Below are 27,235 nucleotides of genomic sequence, written 5' to 3' on the forward strand. Positions count from 1 at the left end.
TTACCTGCTTTAATAACTGATAAATAACCCACAATACATGACCGTTATCTTGTCAGGAAATTGCTCCAGACTACCAATACCTGTTACAGACCACACTCTGCTCACCTGTGACTGGGAAGTTTACTGTAAGGGAAACCTCAGGATTCCACCACTCAATCTTGCACTCGCCTACCTCAGGCTCCCGCTTCAGTCAAATCTCCTGCTACCATGTTTTGTAAATCAAATCTCCCGGATTGTTCAGATTATACCAGGAGTGAGTTTGTTTGCAAAAACAGTGATTTGTGTAACTGCTGAGGAGTCACTAATGATGACTCTTATTTTCTCTAACGTCCTAGGGCATACTGGGAAACGTATTTACCATGGCGTATAGATCGGGTCCATTGGAGACTGGCACTTTAAGAAATCATTAGTGTGTGCTGGCTCCTCCCCTCTATGCCCCTTCTGCAGACCCAGTTTGAAAAATGTGCCCAAGGAGCCGGGTGCATTCCTCTGGAGCTCCAGAGAGTTTTCTTCAGAAATGTATTTTAGTTTGTTTTTTTTCAGGCAGCACTGGCTGGCACCAGTCTCCCTGCATCGTGGGACTTAGGGGGGACCTAACAAACCTCCTATAGGGTTAATGTTTTGTATCCCTGCTGACGGGACATTAAGCTCCTGAGGCGCTGTTTCAGGGCATGCGCACACTCCGGCTGCATGCCACCACCCAACAGATGCCGAAGATGCAGTGCGGTGAGTACAGACACCAGGGTCCTGGATAGCGTGTCCCCGGTGAAAATGGCGGCATAGAGGGTGGTGGGCACCTGGCTGCAGTGCCCGCTGAGGCTCCCACACTGGCGCTGAGGTATAGGGAGTATAAACTTCTAATTTACACATGTAATGAACACAAAGCCAGTATAAAACTTGTAAGGGACCGTGCACCATTCTAGGGGTGGGGCTTCCAGGGGAGCGAGACCAGCAGCTCACAGGCACCATTTCCAGCTGCTGCTGAACTACAGGCTGCATGCAAGCGCTGCTCCTCCACAGAACCTGCTGAATTACCAATTCTACTGGTACCAGGGGGTTTTATAGACAGGGGGGAGGATATAGGTGAAATGTAATACACAACTGTCTTACTTAGGCTCTGATTATACCCAGCAGAGCTCTGCTTTGTCTGTGGTATTGTGTGCTGGTCTCTTTCTTCTCTATGTCACTCCATTGTGACTGTCTGGGGTTTTCTGTGTTTATTCACTAATACGGTGTGGATTTCTGTATTCTATATGTCTGGCAAAAAGGCTGTGTGTCCTTCATGCAAACACAAAGGGAAGTACTCAACATACCAGTGCAGACGCAGAAGACAGCAGCGGCAGGTATCACAAGAACCGGTAATATCAGAAACTCTTAAAGGGACAGGAGATGCAAAAACTACAGTCACTAATACCAGTCCAGTTCTTGACCTCAGAGTATATGTCCAGTGACTTTGCTGAAGTACAATGTACTGAAGCTTATCCAAGCGAGAATACAGTATACACCAGCAGAAATTGAACTTTCCAGCAACTTATCACAGGAGATACAGAACCATTTAGAAGCAAGTTCAAACAGAAGTTCAGTATTGGCTCATTCCCGCAGTACCAGTTGTGGCAGAAAGTAAGCAATACTGCTAGACCAGAGTACCCCAGGGAGGGCCTATATCACCAAGTGATTTATCCTAGAAGAGGACAAGAGCACAGACACAGTGCTAAATCAGCAGTCCTAGAAGAAGTACAAGAGCACAGACACAGTGCTAAATCAGCAGTCCTAGAAGTACAAGAGCACAGACACAGTGCTAAACCAGCAGTCCTAGAAGAAGTACAAGAGCACAGGCATAGTGCTAAACCATCAGTCCTAGAAGAAGTACAAGAGCACAGACACAATGCTAAACCATCAGTCCTAGAAGAAGTACAAGAGCACAGGCATAGTGCTAAATCAGCAGTCCTAGAAGAAGTACAAGAGCACAGACACAGTGCTAAATCAGCAGTCCTAGAAGAAGTACAAGAGCACAGACACAGTGCTAAACCATCAGTCCTAGAAGAAGTACAAGAGCCCAGGCATAGTGCTAAATCATGAGTTTAAGAAAAGCTTCAACAAGCAAAAACCAAACACCTGTCAGCAGCAAGGCTGACCAAGTATGAAGTAGCACTGCTGAGTGAAACAAATGTAACCATCAGAAGATGCACTACCCTCAGCCCAACAACCCTTTTTTCCAGCATTAATAAATTAAGATGTTGAATCTCCAGCTTCAAAAGTAGGGAGAAAAAGATTATCTTCATTATTTACTGATGGATCAGCAAGAAAAGATGATCATAAGGACCAGGAAGGTGGTCCAGAAGATCAAGATAGAAACAGATCATCATGGATGCAGGACCAGAGGAATGGTCCAGAAGAGTAAGAGAATAATTCCAATAATCAAAAACTTTCATGAGGATGGAAATCCTTATACAAGCAGTGACCACTAAACATGAAGTTGTGGATTCAGGATCCTTACCATCCCAGTACAATAGTGTAGGCCAGATATGGAAAAGCAGAGGCTTCAAGAAGGCAAGTGGCGAAGACATACAACATGCTTCACTGATCAGACACCAGTTCAGAGCTCTGCAGGGCCACAGAAAAGGTTGCAGTAATGAAGATTGCACACACAAGAAATGACACTCCTGTAATAAGAGGGGACAACCTGGCAAGATGCTGAAGCCAAGAGGGCATCAAGATGCCACTAGCAGGAAAGGCAAGCCTATACAGTAACCATTCCAGTGCCAGACCAGATGCCTGATTATGATACGCTGATTGAACTTCAGAACCAAGCAGGAGAGAGTGAGAAAGCAGCCTGTGAAAAAAAGATATCAACCAAACAACCAGTGAAGGTAGCAGTCTACATCACACAGACAGAAGAAACAGAAAGAAGCAAAGCCATGGACTTACACGCCTGGAAAAGGATTAAATGGAAAATGTAGTTAATGGAAGATGGTTGCATCTGGATAAAATTCTGGAGCTATCCAAGTTTGTACAAGCCTAGTGAATATGTGGAAATGTCTAATCCAGGACAAAAGGTCAAGTCAACCCTTGGAGCAATCCCAAAAAAAGTTATTTTCCATTTCAAAGACTGCAAATTAACTATATCTAACTGCTAAAGATGTAATGGTAGCCACAGACATTTTCAGATTATTGGCCAACGGCAAAAGCCACAGCAAAACCAATAGCTAGAAAACTAGTTTCAGAAGATATGTGTAGATATGGAGTACCAGAAGCTAAAGTAGCAGATAGCGGTATTTATTTCATTAAAGAAACAAAGTAGTACATAAGGTATGATTTGGAAATACACCAGGCATTCCATGTATCCCCCCACAGGTTAGTGGGTGTGTCACAGAACCCACAAAGGGATGCTAAAGTGTTTATTTTTAGTACCGGTTAATAGTAGACCCATATTCACTAAAACCATAGGTTATTCACCTTATGAAATATTGTTTGGTAGCATACCTAAGATAGGATGTTATTATCCACAAGAGTTACAGCATAAATATGGTAATTTGACCGCATATGTTAAAAAGTCTTACTGAAGAAACTGACACCTCTGTATTTTCTAGTTTTGCCTCTCTCCCAGATTCAGGAGCAGATCTGAATCCCCACAAGCTTTAACCAGGAGATCGAGTGTATCTGCAAAGACACGTGAAAAAGTCACTTGAGCCCAGATTTGATGGTCCATATCGAATGTTGCTGACCACGCCCACTTCTGTGAGAATTAAGGAGAGAGAGACTTGGGTTCCACTGCAAATTTGCTCAAGTTAGGTTTGAACAATGAAATACACAAACATGCAGAGGCTAATTGGGCCTAAACTGAACAGGCCACTATGGGTCATTATATTGGGAACTTCAGTACTTATTGTAATCATAATATACTCTATATCCTTCATAGAAGAGGGCAGAGGGACTGGCATGTCCACCAATCCAAAGTTACATATAAGTGTTTAGTGTTTAAGGAGTGTGGTATCAAAGTCACTAGATCTTGTGTTAAGCATATTAAAGTAAAAAGCATGAAATCTCTAGGATTTCAAAGATACCAGTTAGTTAAGAAATGCTGGGTTCACATGGGCCCACATCTGGAAAAGGAGGGGAATGGACATCTGTCCCCGCTACATATAAGTGTATAAGGGTTTTACATTTCTTTGGAGCAAATACATACTACAAAATAGAGTGTGACATTCTTTAAAATATGTATGAAGAGAACTCCAAGAATGTGTTGTATATTTATTACTAATGAAACAAATAGTGCGCAAGAAGTGGTTTAGAGAAATGTCCTGCTTAATTCCAGCTAATTGGTTTAGCGGGATCAAAGAGCAGATTGTTGAAATAGTGATGTTTTTATTAAAAATTGTTGGCTTAGCAATTTGCATATATCTGTGTTTTAAGATGCTATTTTGTTTCCTTTTTCTTTCAGCTTGATAGAAATCTGTAAACTCAAAGATGTGAAACCTCCAAGTTTAAGAAACTACAGAAGAGCTTGGCAAGAAGGAGCCGTGAACAGTCTACCTTAATGGATATGATGTGAACGGTTCTTTACCTTCCGTGGGATAGTGACAAGCACGAGCCTACGGGAATATAACCTTTAGCACCATTATAGGTAGACTATTTGCCTAGACTCTTGTAGGTAGAGACTGTGTAATGCCTTATAGCTCAACTGTAATGTCATATTATTATGAAAAAGAGGGACTGAAAGAGATTAATTGAGCTTAAGCAGCTATCAGCCATTTTGTTTAAGTAGCAGCCATGTTGTAGTGTATAAGAAAGATGCTTTGCAGAGAAATCATAATAATGCTGACATTTCATAGTTAGTACGTTCTGTGGGAAGCAATGTCGTAGCTATAGTCTTGAAAATATGTTATTAGACAGCTTCTCTGTGTTTAGACTTCTTGTGAAGGACACGAAGGAGGGTGACAGCTAGTGAGTTCTGAGAAAAGATGCATTAATTGTTTTAAAATGCGACGTGTAGCAAGTGTGCATGCAAGTACCTTTTTGCTATATAACGCCCTGCTGATTAAACGAGTAGCAGTCTCATCTTGCCGACATAATCCTGTGTGTTGTCTGCTTTTTGGGATTCCCAATCGATTGGTAAACAAATGGTAACAAACAGACAATTGAATGAACTTGATAGGAGGAGGCTTATCTCCGACACCAGATAAAGAGACAGAACCTGAGGAAGAGTTGTTTTTCAATGTAAAACCAAAGTCTACAGCCACCTTCCCTGTCTCTAAGAAATTGAACTCACTCTTCAAGAAGGCATGGGTCAATACTGACAAAAAAATTAAAATCCCTAAATGGTTGCTAAATTCTTTCCCATTTACACCTGAGGATAGGAAGGTATGGGAGAACCCACTGATTGTGCTGACTGTACCTGGGGCTCTCTTAAAGACCCTGCTGACCACAAAATTGAGACTACACTTAAATCTATTTACACTGCACTGAGGGTCGCATAGAGACCACCATTGTGTGCGGTAGGATTACAAGGGCCATGGACAAATGGTCTGGTATTATAATTGAGGGGTTGGACTCTCTACCTCAGGAAAAGATGACATATACAGCATGCTGCTAATTTCATGAGTGAGGCAATCAAGGAGATGGGCCTAATTAATGCCCATTCCACCGCTATGGCAGTCTCGGCGCACAGGACCCTGTGGTTGCAGCAATGGTTGGTGGATGCTGATTCCAAGAAAGGTGTAGAAAATATTCCTTTTACAGGTGATGCCTTGTTTGGGGAGGAACTGAACAAGTGAATTTCTCAGGCTACGGCGGGTAAGTCTACCTATCTGCCATCTGCTGCACCTCCGGCAAAAAGACCCTATCCTGGACCCTCTCTGCAGTCCTTTCGTGTGGCCAGATTTAGAGGCAGAGCCAGAGGTGCCTCTAATGCAGCTAGAGGTAAATCCCATAAATCAGCGGCTGCTGGATTTCTGGATCAGGCCTCCGGATCCTCAACCACTAAGCCTTCCACGTGATGGTTGGCCCCAGATGCAAGGGTACTTTCAGGTGGGTGCTCATCTGCGATACTTCACCCATGTGTGGACGGAATCCTGCCGGGACCTTTGGGTGAGGGACCTCATATCCCAGGGTTACCGATTGGAATTACAAGCACCTTCTCCTCACAGATTCTTTAGGTCAAACTTCCCATCTTCACCTGTAGCAAAGGTTTCCTTGCAAGACGCCATTCAAAAATTGCTTCAAACAAAAATTGCTGTTCCAGTCTCTCTTCTGTTGCACAACAAGGGGTATTATTCAAGCCTGTTCTAAGTACCTAAACTGGACGGTTTGGTGTGACCGATCTTGGACCTCAAGTCTCTGAACCCGTACCTACGGGTATTCAAGTCCAAGATGGAATCCTTAAGAGCAGTGATCTCTGGTGTGGAGGAGGGGGAGTTCCTGGTGTCTCTCGATATCAAGGATGCATATCTACACATTCCGATCAGGCCGCCTCATCAGGCTTATCTCAGGTTCGCTATATTGGATCACCACTTCCAGTTTAAGGCCTCCGAGATATTCACAAAAGTGATGGCGGAGATGATGATGCAACTCCGCTTGATGGGAGTGAACATAGTGCCTTACTTGGATAATCTCCAAATAAAGGCAGTGTACTGGGAGCGTATGCTGAACAGCATTAACTTGACTACTCGTCTTCTGATGAGCCATGGGTGGATCCTAAATTTTCAGAAATCTCATCTGGAACAGTCACAAAAAATTCAGTTCCTGGGAATGATACTTTACACGGTGTCCCAGAAGGTAGTCCTCCCCATAGACAAGGCCCTGACAATTCAAACTATGGTCTGCTCTGTGCTCAGACCCTGCAGGGACTCAGTTCACCTTTGCATACACCTCCTAGGGAAGATTGTGGCCTGCTATGAGGCAATCCAGTATGGCAGATTCCATGCATGTCCGTTCCAGATGGATCTGCTAGACAAGTTGTCGGGGTCTCACCTACACATGCACCAGAGTGTTTCTCTGTTGGCAAAAGCACGGATCTTCCTGTTGTGGTGGCTGCAGGTCTCTCACCTAGTGTAAGGTTGGCGTTTCGGAACCCAGTCCTGTATTCTGTTGACAATGGATGCCAGCCTCCATGGTTGGGGGGAAGTGATCCAGGGGGCCCAGTTCCAGGGAAGATGGTCGAGTCAGGAGTCCTCGCTTCCGATAAATGTTCTGGAACTCAGGGCAATTTACAATGCTCTTCTGCAGGCCTCGTCTCCCCCGTCATCAGGCCATACAGGTGCAGTCGGACAACGACAGGGCGGTGGCGTACATAAAAAATCATGAAGGAACAAGAAGCAGGGCCGCAATGTGAGAAGTGTCAAGAATACTCCTCTGGGCAGAAGCCAACCCAAGGGCCATTCCGGCGGTGTTCATTTCGGGAGTGGACAACTGAGAAGCAGACTTCCTCAGCAGGCACGACCTCCATCTGGGGGAATGGAGCCTTCACCCTCGAGTGCTTCAACAGCTGGTTCACCAATGGGACTGTCCACAGATAGACATGATGGCTTCCCATCTCAACAAGAATTTGAATCGCTACTGTTCCATGATGAGGGATCTGCAGGCTGCAGTGGTAGATGCTATGACGGCGCCGTGGACTTGCCAGTTCATGTATCTGTTTCCTCCAATTTTTCTCATTCCATGAGTTCTAAAAAGACTCAAAAGGGAAAACGTTCTGGCAATTCTAATTGCCCCAGATTGGCCTCGCCGAAACTGGTATGCAGACCTCCTTACCATGTCTCTTGAAGAGCCCTGGCCTCTACCTCTTCAAGGTTCTTCTTCAGCATGGGCCATTCATCTTTCCATGGCTACATTTGCCGGCTTGGAAGTTGAGGGAGATTCTAGCCAGAAAGGGCCTTCCTTCCAAGGTTATTTCAACTATGATCCATGCTCATAAGGTGGTCATATCTCTGCATTACCATCGTATCTGGAAGAAATATGTTTCTTGGTGTGAAGGTAGAGGATATTCTGCTGTGGAATTTCAACTGGGCCGGTTTCTGCTCTTCCTGCAAGCAGGTGTGGATTTGGCCTACGGCTAGGCTCCATCAAGGTTCAGATATCGACTCTCTCCTTCTTCCAAAAACAGCTGGCTGTACTTCCTGAAGTACAGACATCCTTGAAGGGTGTTCTTCACATTCAACTGCCTTTTGTTCCTCCCAAAGCCCCATGGGATCACAATGTGGTACTGATCTTTCTCCAATCGGACTGGTTTGAACCTCTTCACAGGGTGGCTTTGAAATATCTTACTTAGAAGACTGTCATCTTGCTGGCATTGGTCTCTGCGAGGCGTGTGTCTGAATTAGGGGCCTTATCCTGTAAGAACCCTTATTGGAAATTTCACGAGGATAGGGCAGAGCTCAGGACTCGCCCACAGTTTTTGCTTAAGGTTTTTTCGGCTTTTCATATTAATCAACCAATAGTGGTTCTGGTGATGTTGGACACATCAGTTGCTCCAAAGTCCTTGGACGTGGTTCGGACTTTGCGGATTTATGTCAAAAGGACAACTCGTCACAGGAAGTCAGACTCCTTCTTTGTCCTTTACGATGCTACCAAGATTGGATGTCCTGCTTACAAGCAGTCCATTGCTCGTTGGCTCTGGTTAACTATTCAATAGGCCTATTCTTTGGTGAAATTGCCGCTGCTGAGTTCTATTCAGGCCCACTACGCTAGGTCAGGGGGTTCTTCCTGGGGGGCTAAACATAGCATCTTGGCACCGCAGTTGTGCCGTGCTGCTACTTGATCGGGTTCGAACACTTTTGTCATGTTCTACAAGTTTGATACCTTGGCTACTGAGGACCTTCAGTTTGGTTGCTTGGTTTTACAGGGTCTTGGCACTCTCCCACCCATTCTGGGAGCTTTGTGACTTCCCCATGGTAACGATGTTTCCCAGTATCCCCTAGGATAGAGAAAATAGTAATTTAATACCTACCAGTAATTCCTTTTCTCGTAGTCAATAGGCGATACTAGGTGCCCACCTCAGTGCTTCGTAGTTCCTGCTTACTAATTGGGAGTTCTTGGTTGGGTCTGTTGTTGTTGTCCCTGTTCCTTTTTCTGGTTAGTGTTGCTATCCTTCATTTTGGGTAGCACGGCTATCTTTTGTTGTGTGTTGGTTCGTTACCTCAACGCTGTTTATGTATATATCCTTCTCTCAAAGTATGTCAGTCTCCACAGGCAGTTTTACTAGACTGGATCTGTAGGAGGGGCATAGAGGGGAGGAGCCAGCACACACTAATGATTTCTTAAAGTGCCAGGTTCCAGTGGACCCGATCTATACCCCATGGTAACTATGTTTTCCAGAATCTCCTACAGTCTACGAGAAAAGGCATTACCGGTAGGTATTAAATTACTATTATCCTCCCTTGTGGCAGACCCTGACAGGAGACAGAGACAGTAGCACATGATCACACATAGCAGGGTCCAATTATTTGTACTGGTGTGCACTCATCCATAGTATGCTGCTGCTGCGGTTAGGGTAAGAATTGTTCGTAATCTTTCTGTAGTTAAACACATTTCGTTCATTAGAGTATCTGGTGTCAGTAATGATTCTGTTAATGCTGTAATGGTATAGAAAACAGCACATCCAATAAATATAGGTAGTGCCTACAAGATGCAGACAATCCAGTGTTCACAATAAAATAACATTTAATACACCAAAATCATAATTTAGGGATGAATTCACACAAGGTTAAATTGCATTTGGAATTTATTGCATATTGTATTCATCATGAGTATTGTGCTGAGTGATAAGAAAAGAATATCACAGTGAATATATATTTCAAACAAGAAACCCCGTACTATAGGCAGCAATGTTAGTTTCAATACTTGCAAAACTTCCCAAAAGATATTGCTACTAATGTTATATAGAAATATCTCACAACAACAAGCATTTGAGCAGAGACACGCCCTTTTATGCAGAGTATGACACGCCCCCTCGGTGGCACGGTGCAATTTGAGCTGCACATCCTACTGTAATCTCCCTGATTCTAGTTTTCAAAAGTAGGCGAGTATGGATATACAGTACATACAGCAAAACACATATAAAAGGAGAAAGTCCAAATAAGCCTACAGCTGTATAATCTGCCCCAAGGGACATTTGCATGGGAGAATGGACAGTTTATCAATTACACAGATTTCCAAAAAAGTCAGAAAATTTGCTATTTAATACAGAGTAAACATTTTCCTCGGATTGGGAGAGCAGTGTATGCTAATATGGGGGAGCAAATCAGTGCAATCAGTGTGCGTCTTTTACCCTTTCTGGGCGGCTCGGCACATGCCAGTTTCAGCAGTAGTAATTTCAGCCTCTGCCTGGTTCATTCACTTAATGCAATGCGATTGCAGGACCTGTTCTGCACATGCACATAACGGGTACTGCACATGTGCCGGTTCCCCATCAGGAAACTGCACAGAGGATCGTGATTACACTCCTTACTGAATAACCACCTACACTGGCTAAGCTGTGCGGCAGGGGAATTGTTTTACTCCAAGTTATTCCTCGTGAGGACAGGAGACAAGGAAAGACAGCAGCAAAGCAGGGAATACGAAGTATCGTTCCTTCTACAGAGCAATCCCTGATTGGCAGGAAGACCATGTGTTTATATTTCATCCACATCTATAAAATTATGTATATACTCTATTTGCGGAGCAGTAATAATAGGATTTTAATTACCTACTGCAAATCTTTTTCTTATAGTCCGTAGGGGATGCTGGGGTCCACATTAGTACCATGGGGTATAGACGGGTCCCTTGGGAGCCATGGGCACTTTAAGAGTTTAATAGTGTGAGCTGGCTCCTCCCTCTATGCCCCTCCTACCAGACTCAGTCTAGAAACAGTGCCCAAGGAGACTGACATATTTTGAGAGAAGGAAATACACAGATATTGGTGAGATTCCCACCAGCGCACAAATAAGGCAAGACAAGCTAACCAGCTTGAACAATTCAGCAACAGCTGAACAACAGTACTTAACTAAGTAACAAGGCAGTACTGAACCAAGAAACTACTGCAGGAGAACGAAGAGCCAGGCTGGCGCCCAGCATCCTCTACGGACTACAAGAAAAGGATTTACCGGTAGGTAATTAAAATCTTAATTTTCTCTTACGTCCTAGAGGATGCTGGGGTCCACATTAGTACCATGGGGATGTACCAAAGCTCCCAGTACGGGAGGGAGAGCGCGGAGGCTCCTGCAGTACTGATTGACCAAACTTAAGGTCCTCAGAGGCCAAAGCATCGAACTTGTAGAACTTAGCAAACGTGTTCGACCCTGACCAAGTAGCTGCTCGGCAAAGCTGTAAAGCCGAGACAACCCGGGCAACCGCACAGGAAGAACCCACTTTACGAGTAAAGTGGGCCTTAACAGATTTTGGACATGGCAAGCCTGCCGTAGAATAAGCATGCTGGATAGTAAACCTGATCCAGCGAGAAATCGTCTGCTTAGAAGCAGGACATCCAACCTTGTTGGGATCATAAAGGACAAACAGAGCGTCCGACTTCCTGTGACGTGAAGTTCTCTCACATAAATCTTCAAAGCCCTCACAACATCCAAAGACTTTGAGGTAATTGAAGAGTCAGTAGCCACTCGCACCACAATAGGTTGGTTGATATGAAAAGCCGACACAACCTTTGGAAGAAACTGCGACACGTCCTGAACTCAACTCTATGTTCATGGAAAATTAAGTAGGGGCTTTTGCAGGACAAAGCCCCCAATTCAGACACGTCTAGCAGATGCACACTTTGTGCCTTCCAAGTGAAAAACTTGACCTCAACCTCCTGTAAAGGCTCGAACCAATCTGATTGCAGGAACTGCAAACCCACATTAAGATCCCAAGGTGCCGTAGGAGGCACAAAGGGAGCCTGGATGTGCAGGACCCCTTTCAAAAGAGTCTCAACCTCAAGGAGGGAAGCCAATTGTTTCTTGAAGAAAATGGACAAGGCCGAAATCTGGACTTTAATGGAGCCCAAACATAGGTCCACATTCACACCTGCTTGCAGGAAGAGGAGAAACCACCCAAGTTGAAACTCCACCATAGGAAACATCTTGGATTCACACCAAGACACATACTTTTTCCAAATACGATGGTAATGTTTAGACGTTACTCCTTTCCTAGCCTGTATCAGGGTAGGAATAAACTTGTTCGGAATGCCTTTCCGAGCTAAGATCTGGCGTTCAACCTCCATGCCATCAAACGTGCCGTGGCAAGTCTTGATAAGTGAACGGACCATGTTGCAGAAGGTCCTCTCAAAGAGGAAGAGGCCTCGGATCTTCCAGCAGTAACTCCAGAAGATCCGCGTACCAAGCTCTTCTTGGCCAATCCGGAGCAAGGAGGATCGCTTGAACTCTTGTTCTTTTTATAAGTTTGAGAATCCTTGGGATGAGCGGAAGTGGAGGGGACACATACACCGACTGGAATATCCACGGAGTCACCAGTGCGTCCACCACCACTGCCTGTGGGTCTCTCGACCTGGAACAGTACCTGCAATGCATCTTGTTGAGGCAGGAGGCCATCATGTCGATTTGAGGTATGCCCCAAAGACTTGTCACCTCTGCGAGCACCTCGGGGTGGAGGCCACACTCTCCTGGATGGAGATTGTGTCTGCTGAGGAAGTCCGGTTCCGAGTTGTCCACACCCAGAATGAAGATCGCTGATAGCTCCATCGCATGCCTTTCTGCCCAGAGGAGGATCTTTGTTACCTCTGACATTGCAGCTCTGCGTTCCGCCTTGTTGGTTTATGTAGGCCACAGTCATTACATTATCCGACTGCACCTGAATGGCCTGATCTTGTAGAAGATGTGCCGCTAGTTGAAGGCTGTTGTAGACTGCTCTTAGTTCCAGAATGTTTATCAGAAGTATGGATTCCAGACTTGACCACCTTCCTTGGAAGTTTTTCCTTTTGGTGACCGCGCCCCAACCTCTGAGACTTGCATCCGTGGTTAGAAGGATCCAGTTCTGAATCCCAAACCTGCGGCCCCTAAGAAGGCAAGGCATTTGTAGCCACCATAGGAGTGAAATCCTGGCTTTCGGCGAAAGATGTATTCTCTGGTGCATGTGCAGGTGAGATCCTGTCCAGGAGATCCAGCTGGAAGATTCTTGCAATGAATCTACCATACTGTAAAGCCTCGTAGGAGGCAACCATCTAACCCAGAAGGCAAATTCACTGATGAACCAATACCCGGGCAGGCTTCAAGAAGTCCCGGACCATTGATTGTATCACCAACGCTTTCTCTACTGTTAGAAACACCCTCTGCACTTCCATGTCGGGATCATCCCTAGGAAAAACAAACAAACTCCTTGTTGGCTCCAAATGTGACTTTGGAAGATTCAGGATCCATCCATGATCCCAGAGTAGTCGAGTTGTGAGAGCAATGTTCTGCAACAACTTCTCCCTTGAAGATGCCTTTATCAGCAGATCGTCCAGATATGGAATTATGTTCACTCCCTGCTTGCGGAGGAGTAACATAATTTCTGCCATTACCTTGGTGAACACCCTCGGTGCAGTGGAGAGGCCAAATGGCAGTGCCTGGAACGGATAGTGACAGTCCAACAGTGCAAATCTGAGATAAGCCTGGTGTGGCGGCCAAATTGGAACATGGAGGTATGCCTCCTTGATATCTAGGGATACCAGGAATTACCCCTCCTCCAGACCTGAGATCACCGCTCTCAGAGATTACATTTTGAACTTGAATTCCCTCAAATAAGGGTTTAAAGATTTCAGGTTCAATATTGCTCTGACCGAACCGTCCGGTTTCGGCACTACAAATAGGATTGAATAGTAACCCCTGTTTTCCAGATGAGGTGGAACTGGGACAATGACATTTGTCCTATGTAATTTTTGAACGGTTTTGAATCTGTGAGGTGGGAGTTCTTGAAATTCCAGTCTGTACCCCTGGGATACAATATCTTGCACCCAGGGGTCCAGGCCTGAGGACACCTAGACCTGACTGAAATTTCTTAGATGTGCTCCCACCTGCACGATTTCCAGGCTGTGAGGTCCACCATCATGCTGAGGATTTAGAGGAAGCAGAACCAGGCTTCTGTTCCTGGGAACCTGCTGGTGTAGGTTTTCTGGATTTACCCCGAAGTGTAGTATCTCCACACTTTTGTTGGATTCCGCATCCGCAGACCATTGGCGCAGCCAGAGTCCCCTCAGTGCCGAGACAGCCATGGAAGACGTCCTTGCATTCAGATGACCCAGGTCCTTCATGGCCTCCACTAGGAAACCTGCAGAAACCTGTATGTGACGTAAAAACATTTCAATGTCACTTCTATCCATAGAATCTAAATCCTCTAATAATGTGCCTGACCACTTTACTATGGATTTAGAAATCCATGCACAGGCAATAGTGGGCCTTAACGCCATGCCTGAAGCAGTGTATATGGATTTGAACGTAGTCTCAATCTTGCGGTCTGCCGGCTCTTTCAAAGTGGTAGACCCAGGGACAGGTAAAACCACCTTTTTAAACAATCTAGATACAGAAGCTTCTACTATAGGAGGGTTTTTCCAACTTTTTCCTGTCCTCTTCAGAGAAAGGAGGAGCAACGAGAACCCTCTTTGGGATCTGGAATTTTGTGTCCGGGATTTCCCAGGATTTTTCAAACAATGCGTTTAATTCCTTAGACGCAGGGAAGGTAAGGGAGGCTTTCTTATTGTCTGTAAAGTAAGCCTCCTCAACCTGCTCAGGTACCTTGTCAGTAATGTGTAAACTGTCCCTAATGGCCTCAATTATGAGTTGCACCCCCTTAGCAAGGGATGCCTCCCCCCCAGTATATTTCTATCACCAACTCCCGTATTAGAGTCGGTTTCCGTGTCGACCTGCAATATCTGGGCAAGAGCACGCTTTTTGGGGGCATATACCAGGGGATTTGGATAAGGTAGTGGGAGCAGAATACGACAAAACCTCTACAGATTTTTTCAAAACCTGTGTTTCAGTCTCATTATGAGCTATCCTAGATGAAATCTGGGATATCATTCCCTTAATAGAAGCCACCCACTGGGGTTCGGATTCAGAAGGCTGAGACAGTATATTGCATTCCTGAGTACATGGAATAGACTCCTCTGGAGAACATACACACTCTGCAGCACAAGACACAGAGTCCCTAGACATGGTAATGTGAGATATATAAACATACACACACACACAGAAAAATGTCAGACACAGGTTCCCCCCAATACCTTCAGAGAGACAGAGTTAAGGAGCCAGCACACACAGTGCCCCAGTAGGCAGTTATATAATAAAAGCCTGGTGCTGACTGAGTAACCTTAATAGACTATACAGTACTAAAATGTGAATAAACACTCTCCGCCCTCTGTAACCCTCTGGTACCGCACAGGATAGCTGGAGTTATGTTGAGGATCAGCGCTCCCTGTCAGCGTCTCTGAGCTGTGATCTGCAGGGAGAAAATGGTGCTGGTGAGTGCTGGATCCGCTCTGAATAGAAGCTCCGCCCCCTTTAATGGCACGTCTTCCCGCACTTCTGGAGATTATACTGGTCTAGGGTAATGGTGGCTAGCAGCAGTACAGAGTCCCTGATAGCAATAGTGACCAGCGTAAAGGGTATTGCGCTGGCCCAGGGCTCCCCTCACAGCACCGCACACATGTACCTCTGAGCCCTCCGGAGCGCAGACTTACACGGCTGTACTCCCACCCTTGTGCCACCATTCTCGCCGGTGACCCACTTATCGGGGCACCGGCGTCATACTCACCACCTCGACCTTCTGGCTCTGTTAGGGGGTGGCGGCAGTGCTGCCTCGGGGGCTAGCGATCATCACCGTCAGGAGCTCAGTGTCCTGTCAGCGGAGATAGGAGCCATTAACCTCTAGGGTTGGTTCCTATTCCCTCCCTAAGTCTCACGAAGCAGGGAGGCTGTCGCCTGTACCTAATTCAAAAAAAAAAAAAAGAACTCCTAGGAGCTCCCCTAGCTGTGACCGCCTCCAACGAGTGTGGTAGGTGGGGCATAGAGGGAGGAGCCAGCCCACCTCTTAAAATGCCCATGGCTCCCAAGGGACCTGTCTATTCCCCATGGTACTAATGTGGACCCCAGCATCCTCTAGGATGTAAGAGATAATGATAAAATTATTCTTTGAGGTGCCAGATAGTCATTGTTACATGATCACCTAAGTATCTCTCCTGAGTCTATCTTCTAAAATGTAGAAGAGGAATGTACAAAAGTATTAAATACTGCTGAAATAATTTTAGTCAATGAGTGTTATGGGGACAACTGCTAGTAACATGTATGGTTATTACAGATATGAGGCCGGATGTAATGGATTGGAGACGGCCAGAACTTGAAATATTTTTTTTTTTAAGCAGCAAATGTTTACAATGCAAAACCAGTCTCGGAGCTCCGGCCGTCTCGCAGCCCATTACATCCGGCCCATTATTTGTACATGGTCCTTCAGTCTACATACAGGACAGATCTGTCTGAGTTACATCACTGAGAACTATGGACCTGATTCAGAGATATATGCAGCCAGATCTGCGTCCATCTCCTCACATGCTGGGGGCCGCCCAGCACAGGACAAGGCTGCCCGGTATGTGTGATGGTCTGCCAGCCCGATGCATCTGCAATTAGATTGTGGACGCATCAAACTAATGTTGACCCCTGGCAGCGCAGCCTGTCTGCGCTGTCAGACGGTCAGCCGCCATGTTTTATAAATGGAGCTGCTGTATTTGACATCACGCACCGAAAACAGTCACAACATGCCCTCGATGGGTCCACCGCACCCCACCCCTAATCATCTTGTGGCCACATCCTTCAAAGATGCAGCCGCGAGAAGTGTCACACATGTGCACTGCGGCCAGTGCATGTGCGCAGACCACCCAAATGCAGCCACTGTGTACAGATGCATGGCTGCGTTCGGGTCTGAATGACCCCCTATGTCAAAGTTAGTATTGTGTATATTATTACTGTCATACTAGTTTCATTTATTGTGAAGGAACTTTACTATTATCCTGGTACACAGAAGCCCTAAATCAGATCTGATCGCAGCAGCAAAATTGTTATCTAATGGACAAAACCATGTGCAGTGCAGGGGGGGGGGGGGGGGGGGCAGATATAACATGTGCGGGGGGAGTTAGATTTGGGTGGGGTGTGTTCAAACTGAAATTAATATTGCAGTGTAAAAATAAAGCAGCCAGTATTTACCCTGCACAGAAACAAATATCCCACCCAAATCTAACTCTCTCTGCACATGTTATATCTGCCCCACCCCCACCAGAGTGCACATAGTTTTGCTCGTTATCTAATAATTTTACTGCTGTGGTCAGATCTGAATTAGGCCCAATGCGCACAACTTGGGCCTTATTTAATTACATGATGTGGAAAGCAAGCATGTGCTGTAACCCATAGCAACCAGATATCAGCTATTAGCTGTCTAGTGCCAGCAAACAAACAAGTGTTCTAATTTGGTTGCTATGGGATACAGACGACCAGTGTTTTACTTACACCATTTTACTAAACAGTAATAGTAGTAATATAAAAGGTATTAGAGAAATAATACGGAGGTATAAGAGACCAGAGGAAAGACCTGTAGCGGGTATACTGTAGTTACTACAGTTATTTTGAAAGCCACAGATTTTCACTCCATTTGTGTGCTGGATATAAAGGGCAATAGAAATACAAGCAAAACAAGCCTGAATTTACATGTATTATTACTGCCCTTTATCATCCAGCGATCATAGACAGTGAGAATCAGTGGCTTTGAAAAACTGATATTTAGGAAATATAACCCATATGGTGAAACAGAGCAGCATACATTGTTCCTGTAGAAATACCCAGTACTCATAGCCCTGCTGGTCAGAGAAGGAATCCCAGTACTGAGAGGAGCTGCTGGAACTCTGGCCCTCATTCCGAGTTGATCGCTCGCTAGCTGCTTTTATCAGCAGTGCAAACGCTAATCCACCGCCCTCTGGGAGTGTATCTTAGCTTGCAGAAGTGCGAACGAAAGGATAGCAGAACTGCTCGTAAAAATTTTCATGCAGTTTCTGAGTAGCTCCAGACCTACTCCTACCTTGCGATTACTGCAGACAGTTTGGTTCCTGCTTTGACGTCACAAACACGCCCTGCGTTCGGCCAGCCACTCCCATGTTTCACCAGGCATGCCTGCGTTTTTACCTGACACCCCTGCGTTTTTTAGCACACTCCTGGAAAACGGCCAGTTACCTCCCAGAAACGCCTCTTTCCTGTCAATCACTCACCGATCAGCAGTGCGACTGAAAAGTGCCGCTTGACCTTGTGTAAAACTGCATAGTTTTGTGTGAAAGTACTTTGCGCGTGCGCACTGCGGCCCATACGTATGCGCAAAAATGCCGATTTTTTTTGCCTGATCGCCGCGCTGCAACCGAAAGCAGCTAGCGATCAACTCGGAATGACCCCCTCTCTACTAGTCCCAGCACCTGCATGAGCAGAACAGCTGTATATTACAGAGCTCAGTAATGGCAGTCCCACGGTCATTGGCTATTGTTATACTGCAGCTCTAGTTCCTAACACAGAGACCTTCCCAAGGGAAAAAGTATCTCCAGGTCCACTTGTCTGACCTCTCCTGTCTTTATCAAGATTGAGTCATATAAAACACTTGTCACATTCAGAAAATAAATATTGGCTCCATTGAATTCATACAGTTGTGATAAGTTACATTACTTATGATACACAAGCTGCATTCAGGCCCTCAGAGTGACTCCGCATGTGATTACTGAGTGTTTTCTTACTAATAAAACACTTGCTGCATTCAGAACATGTAAATGGTTTCTCTCCTGTGTGACTCCACTGATGTATAACAAGATATGACTTCTGGGAAAAACCCTTCTTACATTCAGAACATGTAAATGATTTCTCTCCTGTGTGAACTCTCTGATGTCTAACAAGATTTGACTTATGGGAAAAACACTTGCTGCATTCAGAACATTTAAATGGTTTCTCTCCTGTGTGACTCCTCTGATGTATAGCAAGATATGACTTCTTGGAAAAACACTTGCTGCATTCAGAACATTTAAATGGTTTCTCTCCTGTGTGACTCCTCTGATGTATAACAAGCTCTGACTTCTGGGAAAAACACTTGCTGCATTCAGAACATGTAAAAGGTTTCTCTCCTGTGTGACTCCTCTGATGAGCAACAAGCTCTGACTTCTGGGAAAAACACTTGCTGCATTCAGGACATTCATAAGGTTTCTCTCCTGTGTGACTCCTCTGATGTATAACAAGATGTGACTTCTGGGAAAAACACTTGCTGCATTCAGAACATGTAAATGGTTTCTCTCCTCTGTGAATCCTCTGATGTATAACAAGAGATAACTTTTGGGAAAAACACTTGCTGCATTTAGAGCATGTAAATGGTTTCTCTCCTGTGTGACTCCTCTGATGCATAATAAGAAGTGATTTCCTGGAAAAACACTTGCTGCATTCAGAACATGTAAATGGTTTCTCTCCTGTGTGAATCCTCTGATGTATAACAAGCTCTGACTTCTGGGAAAAACACTTGCTGCATTCAGAACATGTAAAAGGTTTCTCTCCTGTGTGACTCCTCTGATGAGCAACAAGCTCTGACTTCTGGGAAAAACACTTGCTGCATTCAGGACATTCATAAGGTTTCTCTCCTGTGTGACTCCTCTGATGTATAACAAGATGTGACTTCTGGGAAAAACACTTGCTGCATTCAGAACATTCAAATGGTTTCTCTCCTGTGTGAATCCTCTGATGTATAACAAGAGATAACTTATGGGAAAAACACTTGCTGCACTCAGAACATGTAAATGGTTTTTCTCCTGTGTGACTCCTCTGATGTACGAGAAGATGTGATTTACATATAAAGATTTTGTCACACTCAGAGCACAGATGTGGTTTCTCTCCTGTGTGACTCCTCTGATGTGTGATAAGATGTGATTTACAGGTAAAGCTTTTGTCACACTCGGAGCACAGATGTGATCTCTCTCCTGTGAGACTCATCATGTATAATTTAAAAACTTTTATCTAGAAAATGAAAATAGTTTCTTTGAACCCTTCAGATGCTTAAGAAGAAATGATGGAGGTCATTCCGAGTTGATCGCTCGCAAGGCGATTTTAGCAGAGTTACACACGCTAAGCCGCCGCCTACTGGGAGTGAATCTTAGCATCTTAAAATTGCGAACGATGTATTCGCAATATTGCGATTACAAACTACTTAGCAGTTTCAGAGTAGCTGCAGACTTACTCGGCATCTGCGATCAGTTCAGTGCTTGTCGTTCCTGGTTTGACGTCACAAACACACCCAGCGTTCGCCCAGACACTCCCCCGTTTCTCCAGCCACTCCTGCGTTTTTTCCGGAAACAGTAACGTTTTTATCCACACGCCCCTAAAACGCCGTGTTTCCGCCCAGTAACACCCATTTCCTGTCAATCACACTACGATCGCCGGAGCGAAGAAAAAGCCGTGAGTAAAAATCCTATCTTCATAGCAAAATTACTTGGCGCAGTCGCAGTGCGAATATTGCGCATGCGTACTAAGCGGAATTTCACTGCGATGCGATGAAAATTACCGAGCGAACGACTCGGAATGAGGGCCGATATCTTTAGTTGGCTAGAGCAGGGAACAAGATTCCTTTTCACGTTGTCTCTTTCCACAGCCCTGTCTTCTATTCTTACTGGGACTCCATCTCCTTAAGTTACCTGTAAAAAAAAAACCAAACTTTTTTTATTTAATATCCTGAAGATCACCATTGTTATCAGTTGTAGTGTTATATGTATAAGGAACACGATATATCTTTATGTATGTTGCCTAATTGCTGGGCTCCCATTTCCAGTCAGATGTGCAGTACAGAGACCCCTTTCCTCCTGCCACAGATATAACATATATAAAACAAATCAAATTATAATAAAAATGATGTCATCAAATTGGAATGAAATGACAGTTAGGGAGTATCCAATTAGCTGCAGTATATTGATAACTTATCACAAATGCAATGATTTGGTATCCTGTTAGCGGTGATAAATCTCCATAGGGTTTATCGTGGTTTCTCTTCACCATCTTTGAGCTGGTGGTAAGTAGTGCAAAATCACTAATTAAAGCTAAAAATTTTGGCATTTGGTTCTGAACCCATGGTACATCCCCCTGAATGACTAATGAGGCACTTAGAAGTGTTTAATTATTTTTAATTAGCCATTAATGTCATTTTTGGGGTCAAAAAATGCAAAGTGATGGAAATTGGGGTACAAGGTATGAGACAGGTATATTGGGGTGTTTAATTAGTAGGACACATGTTTTAGGCTTGCAGGTGGGAGTAATCGGTGTGTTTCCACTTTTTTTAGTCCCGTAAAATTACCCAAATATATACTTATACCCATTTTTATGTACCCAAAATTTAATGAAAGCACTGATTTCGCTGAAAAATTGCTTTATATAATGTTCTGCATTTTTTTTAAAAACAGAAATGTAACCCAATTTAATGACAGTAAATACTTTTATCATGGCCACTAATAGACGTCTACAAGGTTTTCCTATATTAGTTTGACTTTTTGGGGGTACAGGCATAATTCCCCACTTTCTCCAATCTCAGCTTTTGCCAGCTAGAATTATATTCCTATTATTGCCATTTTGGAATAGTATAGGTGTGATAAATAGGAGTGCAGGCTGCGATAACATGATTTGGGAGGTAGGTGTGATAACATTAGCTGTGATCTCAGATCGTGTTATCAAGGCTAATTGGATACCCCCCTGGTAAGAACTCTGATCCCTCCCCCCAGTGTCAGAGATGCACAGGAGTGAGCGGACAGTGGGGAAGGGAGGAGAGGTGTGGAGAAAGGGTTTCATAGAAAATCTATGTAATGATATTCTGACCTCCTGTAAAAAGCATAGATAGGTGATATATGCTACAAATCTGCCCATACCTCCCGTCAGCTGATGCACCAGGATCCTGCCACTTTCTCTGCACAAGTCATGGAAATGGGGATAATGTGACACACTACAATCATTCTGAGCAGCGTGTGTAGAGGAAACAGCAGCATTCCAGGATCTGTAACCTGAGCAACCAGTATATATAAGAGCACATAGATGTCTATGTAAGAGACACGGGTAGGTTTGGTGCTTGTGTTCACGACAAAGAAAATCAGAATTTTCTTATGTACTTTCCAGAAAATCTGTTTCTCATTGTCAAACTGGGGGACATGGCTTACACTGGGCATAGAGTTGGGCACTTGGAGAAATCAATTACTTAAACCTAATTGATGCTCTCTCCCCTATATACCCCTCCTACATCAAGTAGGACACCAGTTGTTTCACTAACAAAGCCCTAATGAAGACACCACATTCAAACTAAAATAACAGAAACCAGACAACAATATATCATAAGGGAGGGAAGGCAGTTTACCCAGATGGACTATGAGAAACAGTTGTAACAGTCATTACACAAAAACCCTACATCCAATCAGAGGGGCAACTGCTTACACAAAAATCCTGATTTCTCTACCTCCAATCAGGGGGGCAACTGCATACACTAGGATTTCCCACAGCTTGCTTATATAGGGTGTGAATGCTTTTGGAATTACCGTGAGCAACACTCAACACCCAAAACGGGCATCCCAAGACACAAAAGGTATTGATAATCTGTAAACTTTCATAAGTGTGTGCAGGGAAGACCAGCTCGCTGCCTTGCTAAGCAGTCTGATCAATATAGATTGCTAAGGGGTGTATCACATGCAGGAGATGAAATGGGCTCGCAGAACTAGAAGAACTGGAATGCTGAGAAGCCAGCAGGATAAGTTCCTGATTTAAATGAAACAGAGAAACTAAATCAACTGGAGAGTCCAAATTTAAGTCTTAAAGGGAAACAGGGGGAACATAACGTGGCTGCATATGAACAAACCCCTGGATAAAGGTCTGGAACTCGGTTTCCAGTGAAGGGGATAAAATGGGCTGTGATTTGACACTTAATGGATGACTAAGCCCCTCATCAAAGCCATCCTGATCTGGGGCTCAGAGACTCCGCTGTATTCACACCAGATAATGTATGTCTTCCAAACTGAGTGGTAGATCCCAGCCTTTTCAGGCTTTCAAGCTCTAAGCATAGTCTAAATGATTGAACAAAAAAGATCACTTAATGATCATTGCTTCAAGTTTCATCCTATCAAACCAGGGTAAGGAAATTTTCCTAGACGGTGTATTCATAGAGGAAGATGCACAGGTGGTTCTATTAGCAAATACTTAAGAACCAACTAAAAATAAATTATAGAATTTAAATATTTGATTTCTAAAAATTGCCATTGTATGCAGAAATAACCACTGAACCTGCTCATGGCATTCATTCTACAATGAAAATCAAGTTTTGTTCTTCCCAACACTGTTGCAAAATTTCCCTGAAATGTGTTGCACTTGCAGATTGCTTTGCTTTCACCCTTTGTCCTGTTTATCACAAACCAGTTCAATGGGGTTTAAGTCTGGAGACTGTGTTGGCTTTTACCCGATTTCAACCCTACAACTGCAATGTTCTTTTCCATGAGTTACTGTAGTTCTGAAATAACCTGGAGGCATATATTGGGGCTTTATCTTGCTGTAGGATGAACCCATGACCAACTAATTGTAGACCAGAGGGTATTGCATTGAGTTGCAAAATGCAGTTCAGGGTACCAGTCACTCTGTGCAAGTCACCATCTAAGGATCCAGATCACAATGTGTTTTCCAGTCTCTAAAAGACATTTAGTAGAATCCTTTCTGCTAAGATAGCTGATCTCTTTAATGCATTTAGGGATGCTGTTTAGTAGATAAAGACAACCTTTCTGTCAAACTGACAGGTGACACCCCCCTTGCACCTAGGCTCCACCCCCCTTTAATATTAAATGATAGTGTTTTATATCGCTTTAATATAAAATTTTATATAAAATTTTATACAAATTTATAGTGTTCGATATTAAACCGTATTAAAAATTGTCACGTAACACCAGTCGCAGTGTCACGCAACACCAGGCGCAGAATGCGCAATAAAGATCACAAGCCAGTTTGTGATGAAAAAATTCACTATTTTGACTAGTCTGTACACGTTCAAGCATTACTTTGTTATAGTTCACACATTCCAACAATTTAAACATCACGCTTGGTACACATGGTGCAGTTTTAAAAGGCATAATGACTAATGACCATGTCCATTTTCTTAGATGTACGGAAGCATCACACATGGCACTAATTTAAAAACATATTGCTTTTAATGGCCATGAGTGATAAATGATGACAGCACATTTTAAAAAAAACACAGATCTACGGACTACAATCTGACCATGTCCATTTTCTTAGATGTACGGAAGCATCACACATGGCACTAATTTAAAAACATATTGCTTTTAATGGCCATGAGTGATAAATGATGACAGCACATTAAAAAAAAAAAAAAGCAGCTTGTTATCTCTGTAGAAGAACATTAGCGCCACCTACAGGTTTATGTGTTGACTCAAATTGGATTTTTCCGTATTTTGGATTAATTAGATATCATAATGAGATATCATGGTGATGAGTCCTAAATCTAAGCACAGAATGCATTTATGTTACATGTACACATTATACACACATGGATATTTATGGAATCATAAAATAATTTGTATTCATGTACATTAGTTCATAAGTACTTCTGTATAATGCTTTTTATGAATTCATTTTGTTATTAAATAATTTTATGGGGTTTTTATGAATTATTTTTGTTATTAAATAATTTTATTCTAAATTTGGAAGGACAGCCATTCAATCTATACAAGCACTTTAGAGCACTCAGGAATTGTTTTTTCTGTATATATATATGCATATATAAGTATTTGGTATGTTTTTGAAGCGATGAGTATGGCATGTAAGGTACCGCTAACAGATTATATCTTTATTGTAACTGAAAAGCATGATTACATTTACTAATGTATAAACCAAAGATTATATATGTTTGAAAACCCCGCCCCAGCATCTTGGAAATGTGGGACGGCATACCACAGGTTGGTGGGGGCCATATGGCTCACAGCCATGGCTATAAGAATAGGACACAGCACTGAAGTGGGACAGTGCACTGAGAAGGAATTTCAAACGAACTTGCATCGCTATACACACGTGAAGACATTATGGTAAGTGTTATTATTATTATTATTTATTATTATTATCATTATGGATCTAGCATGTTATATTTTTTATTTTATTTTACAAAAATGGCTGTGAAATAAGTATAATTGTCACTCACTGAAGGTTGTTTAAATATGTGGTAATAGCGCCATCTAGTGGTTCATTTTAGGAATGCACCGACACTTTTATTTTACAAATATAGCTGTGAATTAATATGAGTAAAGTGCAAACAAGTTGTATAAAATGTTAGGAAGCGCTTCCTAACATTTCATATTCCATTTTTGCACTTTAATCTACAATTGGTATTTAGTAAGTACCATTGGGAGCCGGTTAGTATTGATTAAAATTCATTTTGGGAATGCAGCGACACTGTATTTCATGTAAATCGTTTGACAGATATTAATCGTATCTCATGTTCATTATTGGTTCAGAGACAGACAATGCAGAACATCAACAGCAAAGATGCTTTCATGTGTAGAACCAGATCTGATGATGATGATGATGATGATGCTTTGCCAAGTTATCAAACGGCACATGGTAAGCTATGTCTATAAATACCATTGACACGTTTTTATTTATATTTAAAGTTTAAATAGTATGAAATTATAGTCAAGGTCTACAATTTGTTCATTTTTACTTATTTTTAAAAGTTTAAATAGTATGAACGTACAACAGTCTGGATACATTGATAAGTAATTATTAAATAGTAATTATTAAATAATTATTATTTTCTCATTTTTATTTCCCCCGATTGGATGACGGTGATCACAAACACAGAGAATTTCGATTCGGTTGGAGATAGCCCCTTTGGCTTAGACTTCAGCGCTATACCCGATTTTACTAATATTTTGGAATTGGCTCCAGCCTGTGAGTAACATGATATTTTTATTTATTTTTTATTTATTTACTTATTTTTCCACGGGTAAAGAATTAAAAATAAACCTTGTACAGTTGTGCTGATTTGTTGTCAACTGTACACACTTTATATTATCAATAATAAATCTCTTTTTCATGTTATTCTAATTTTATACCGTATGTAATATTTATTTTTTCATTTTTTCACCGGCTAAAGATTCCGCAAAAATGGATGATGCGACGGCTGACGGTATTGTACGGGACATATTGAACAAACCTGAAAATTTTCACAACGCCGCTATACAGACCAGCAATGTTGTTGATGAGCGACCGTTTTTCCCCCACACAACAGGGGGTCGGGCTAAAACATTCAACTATAAAGCAGGTGTGTAATCAAGCACTGTTATATGGTATATTGTTATGCTCTGATTTAAATGCTGATTTACGTGCATCAGCGTTTATATTTATTTTATAATATATGTATTACAGATGACGCTGTAGCAAGGCGATATGATCCTACGATACCAACAGGCCGTGATACAGTCGCGCAAATACACAGGCCTAGTACAAGCGGGAAAATATCAAAACGCACAACCGCCGCTGAAACGGAGAACCATCAATTCGTAGCGCCGTCGATTGTACATAACAGCCTAAAGGATGTTGCTAGGTCATCGGTTATGACGGTGCATAACGGTTGTATCAACCCGAACAAACGAAGGCCGGCTCGACCAAGAACGAATGAGAGAAGTCATAATTCAGCATTTACAGATCTTAAAAGAAAATTGGCCTATTCCGAAAATGATAAGCCGCAACGGAGAAGGATCGCGTTACAAACTGTATCAAGCGTAAGTAACGATGTTGCTGTAACATCAAAACACACAGCGTTTAACACTGCAGATCAGGATGTCGCTGGTAATACAAAGACTGTAAAGGTTAAGAGGGCATTGCGTCTCTCAAGAAGTAATGTTAAGCAATTGCCGCAATCAGCTGTAATCACAATTCCAGATACACAGGTTTGTTCTGAAACAGAAACAAGGCACATAGCAGGCATTGGTTTGTTATCAAATATTGACTCAAGTAGTAATGTTAAGCAATTGTAGCAATCCGATGTCATCACTATTACCAATACACAGGATTGCTCTGAAACAGAAACAAGACACATAGTTGGTAATCCTGTGATATCAGATATTGATGACATAAATGGGCAAGAGCTTATTACAAACTGTGTAGAGTCAATGACACAAGATCCGCAGAATAGTTCTGATGAAGTATTATCAGCCGTTGCAGGAATACATGGTAATACTACAACGGTTGATTGT

At 43.1% G+C, this 27,235-nt stretch overlaps 1 protein-coding gene across 1 annotated transcript in view; it reads right to left on the reverse strand.

Moving 5' to 3' along the window:
• Positions 1-18,609: 18,609 nt before the first annotated feature.
• Positions 18,610-27,235, reverse strand: part of LOC134936092 (zinc finger protein 271-like) — a 223,794-nt gene continuing 215,168 nt past the window's right edge. The window contains exon 3 of the mRNA XM_063931006.1: positions 18,610-19,798. Coding sequence (XP_063787076.1) covers positions 18,648-19,798 — 1,151 coding nt within the window. The 3' untranslated portion in view covers positions 18,610-18,647. The remainder of the gene's footprint in view (positions 19,799-27,235) is intronic.

Source organism: Pseudophryne corroboree, chromosome 6, assembly GCF_028390025.1.
Source record: "Pseudophryne corroboree isolate aPseCor3 chromosome 6, aPseCor3.hap2, whole genome shotgun sequence".
In the NCBI taxonomy this organism is placed as follows: domain Eukaryota; kingdom Metazoa; phylum Chordata; class Amphibia; order Anura; family Myobatrachidae; genus Pseudophryne; species Pseudophryne corroboree.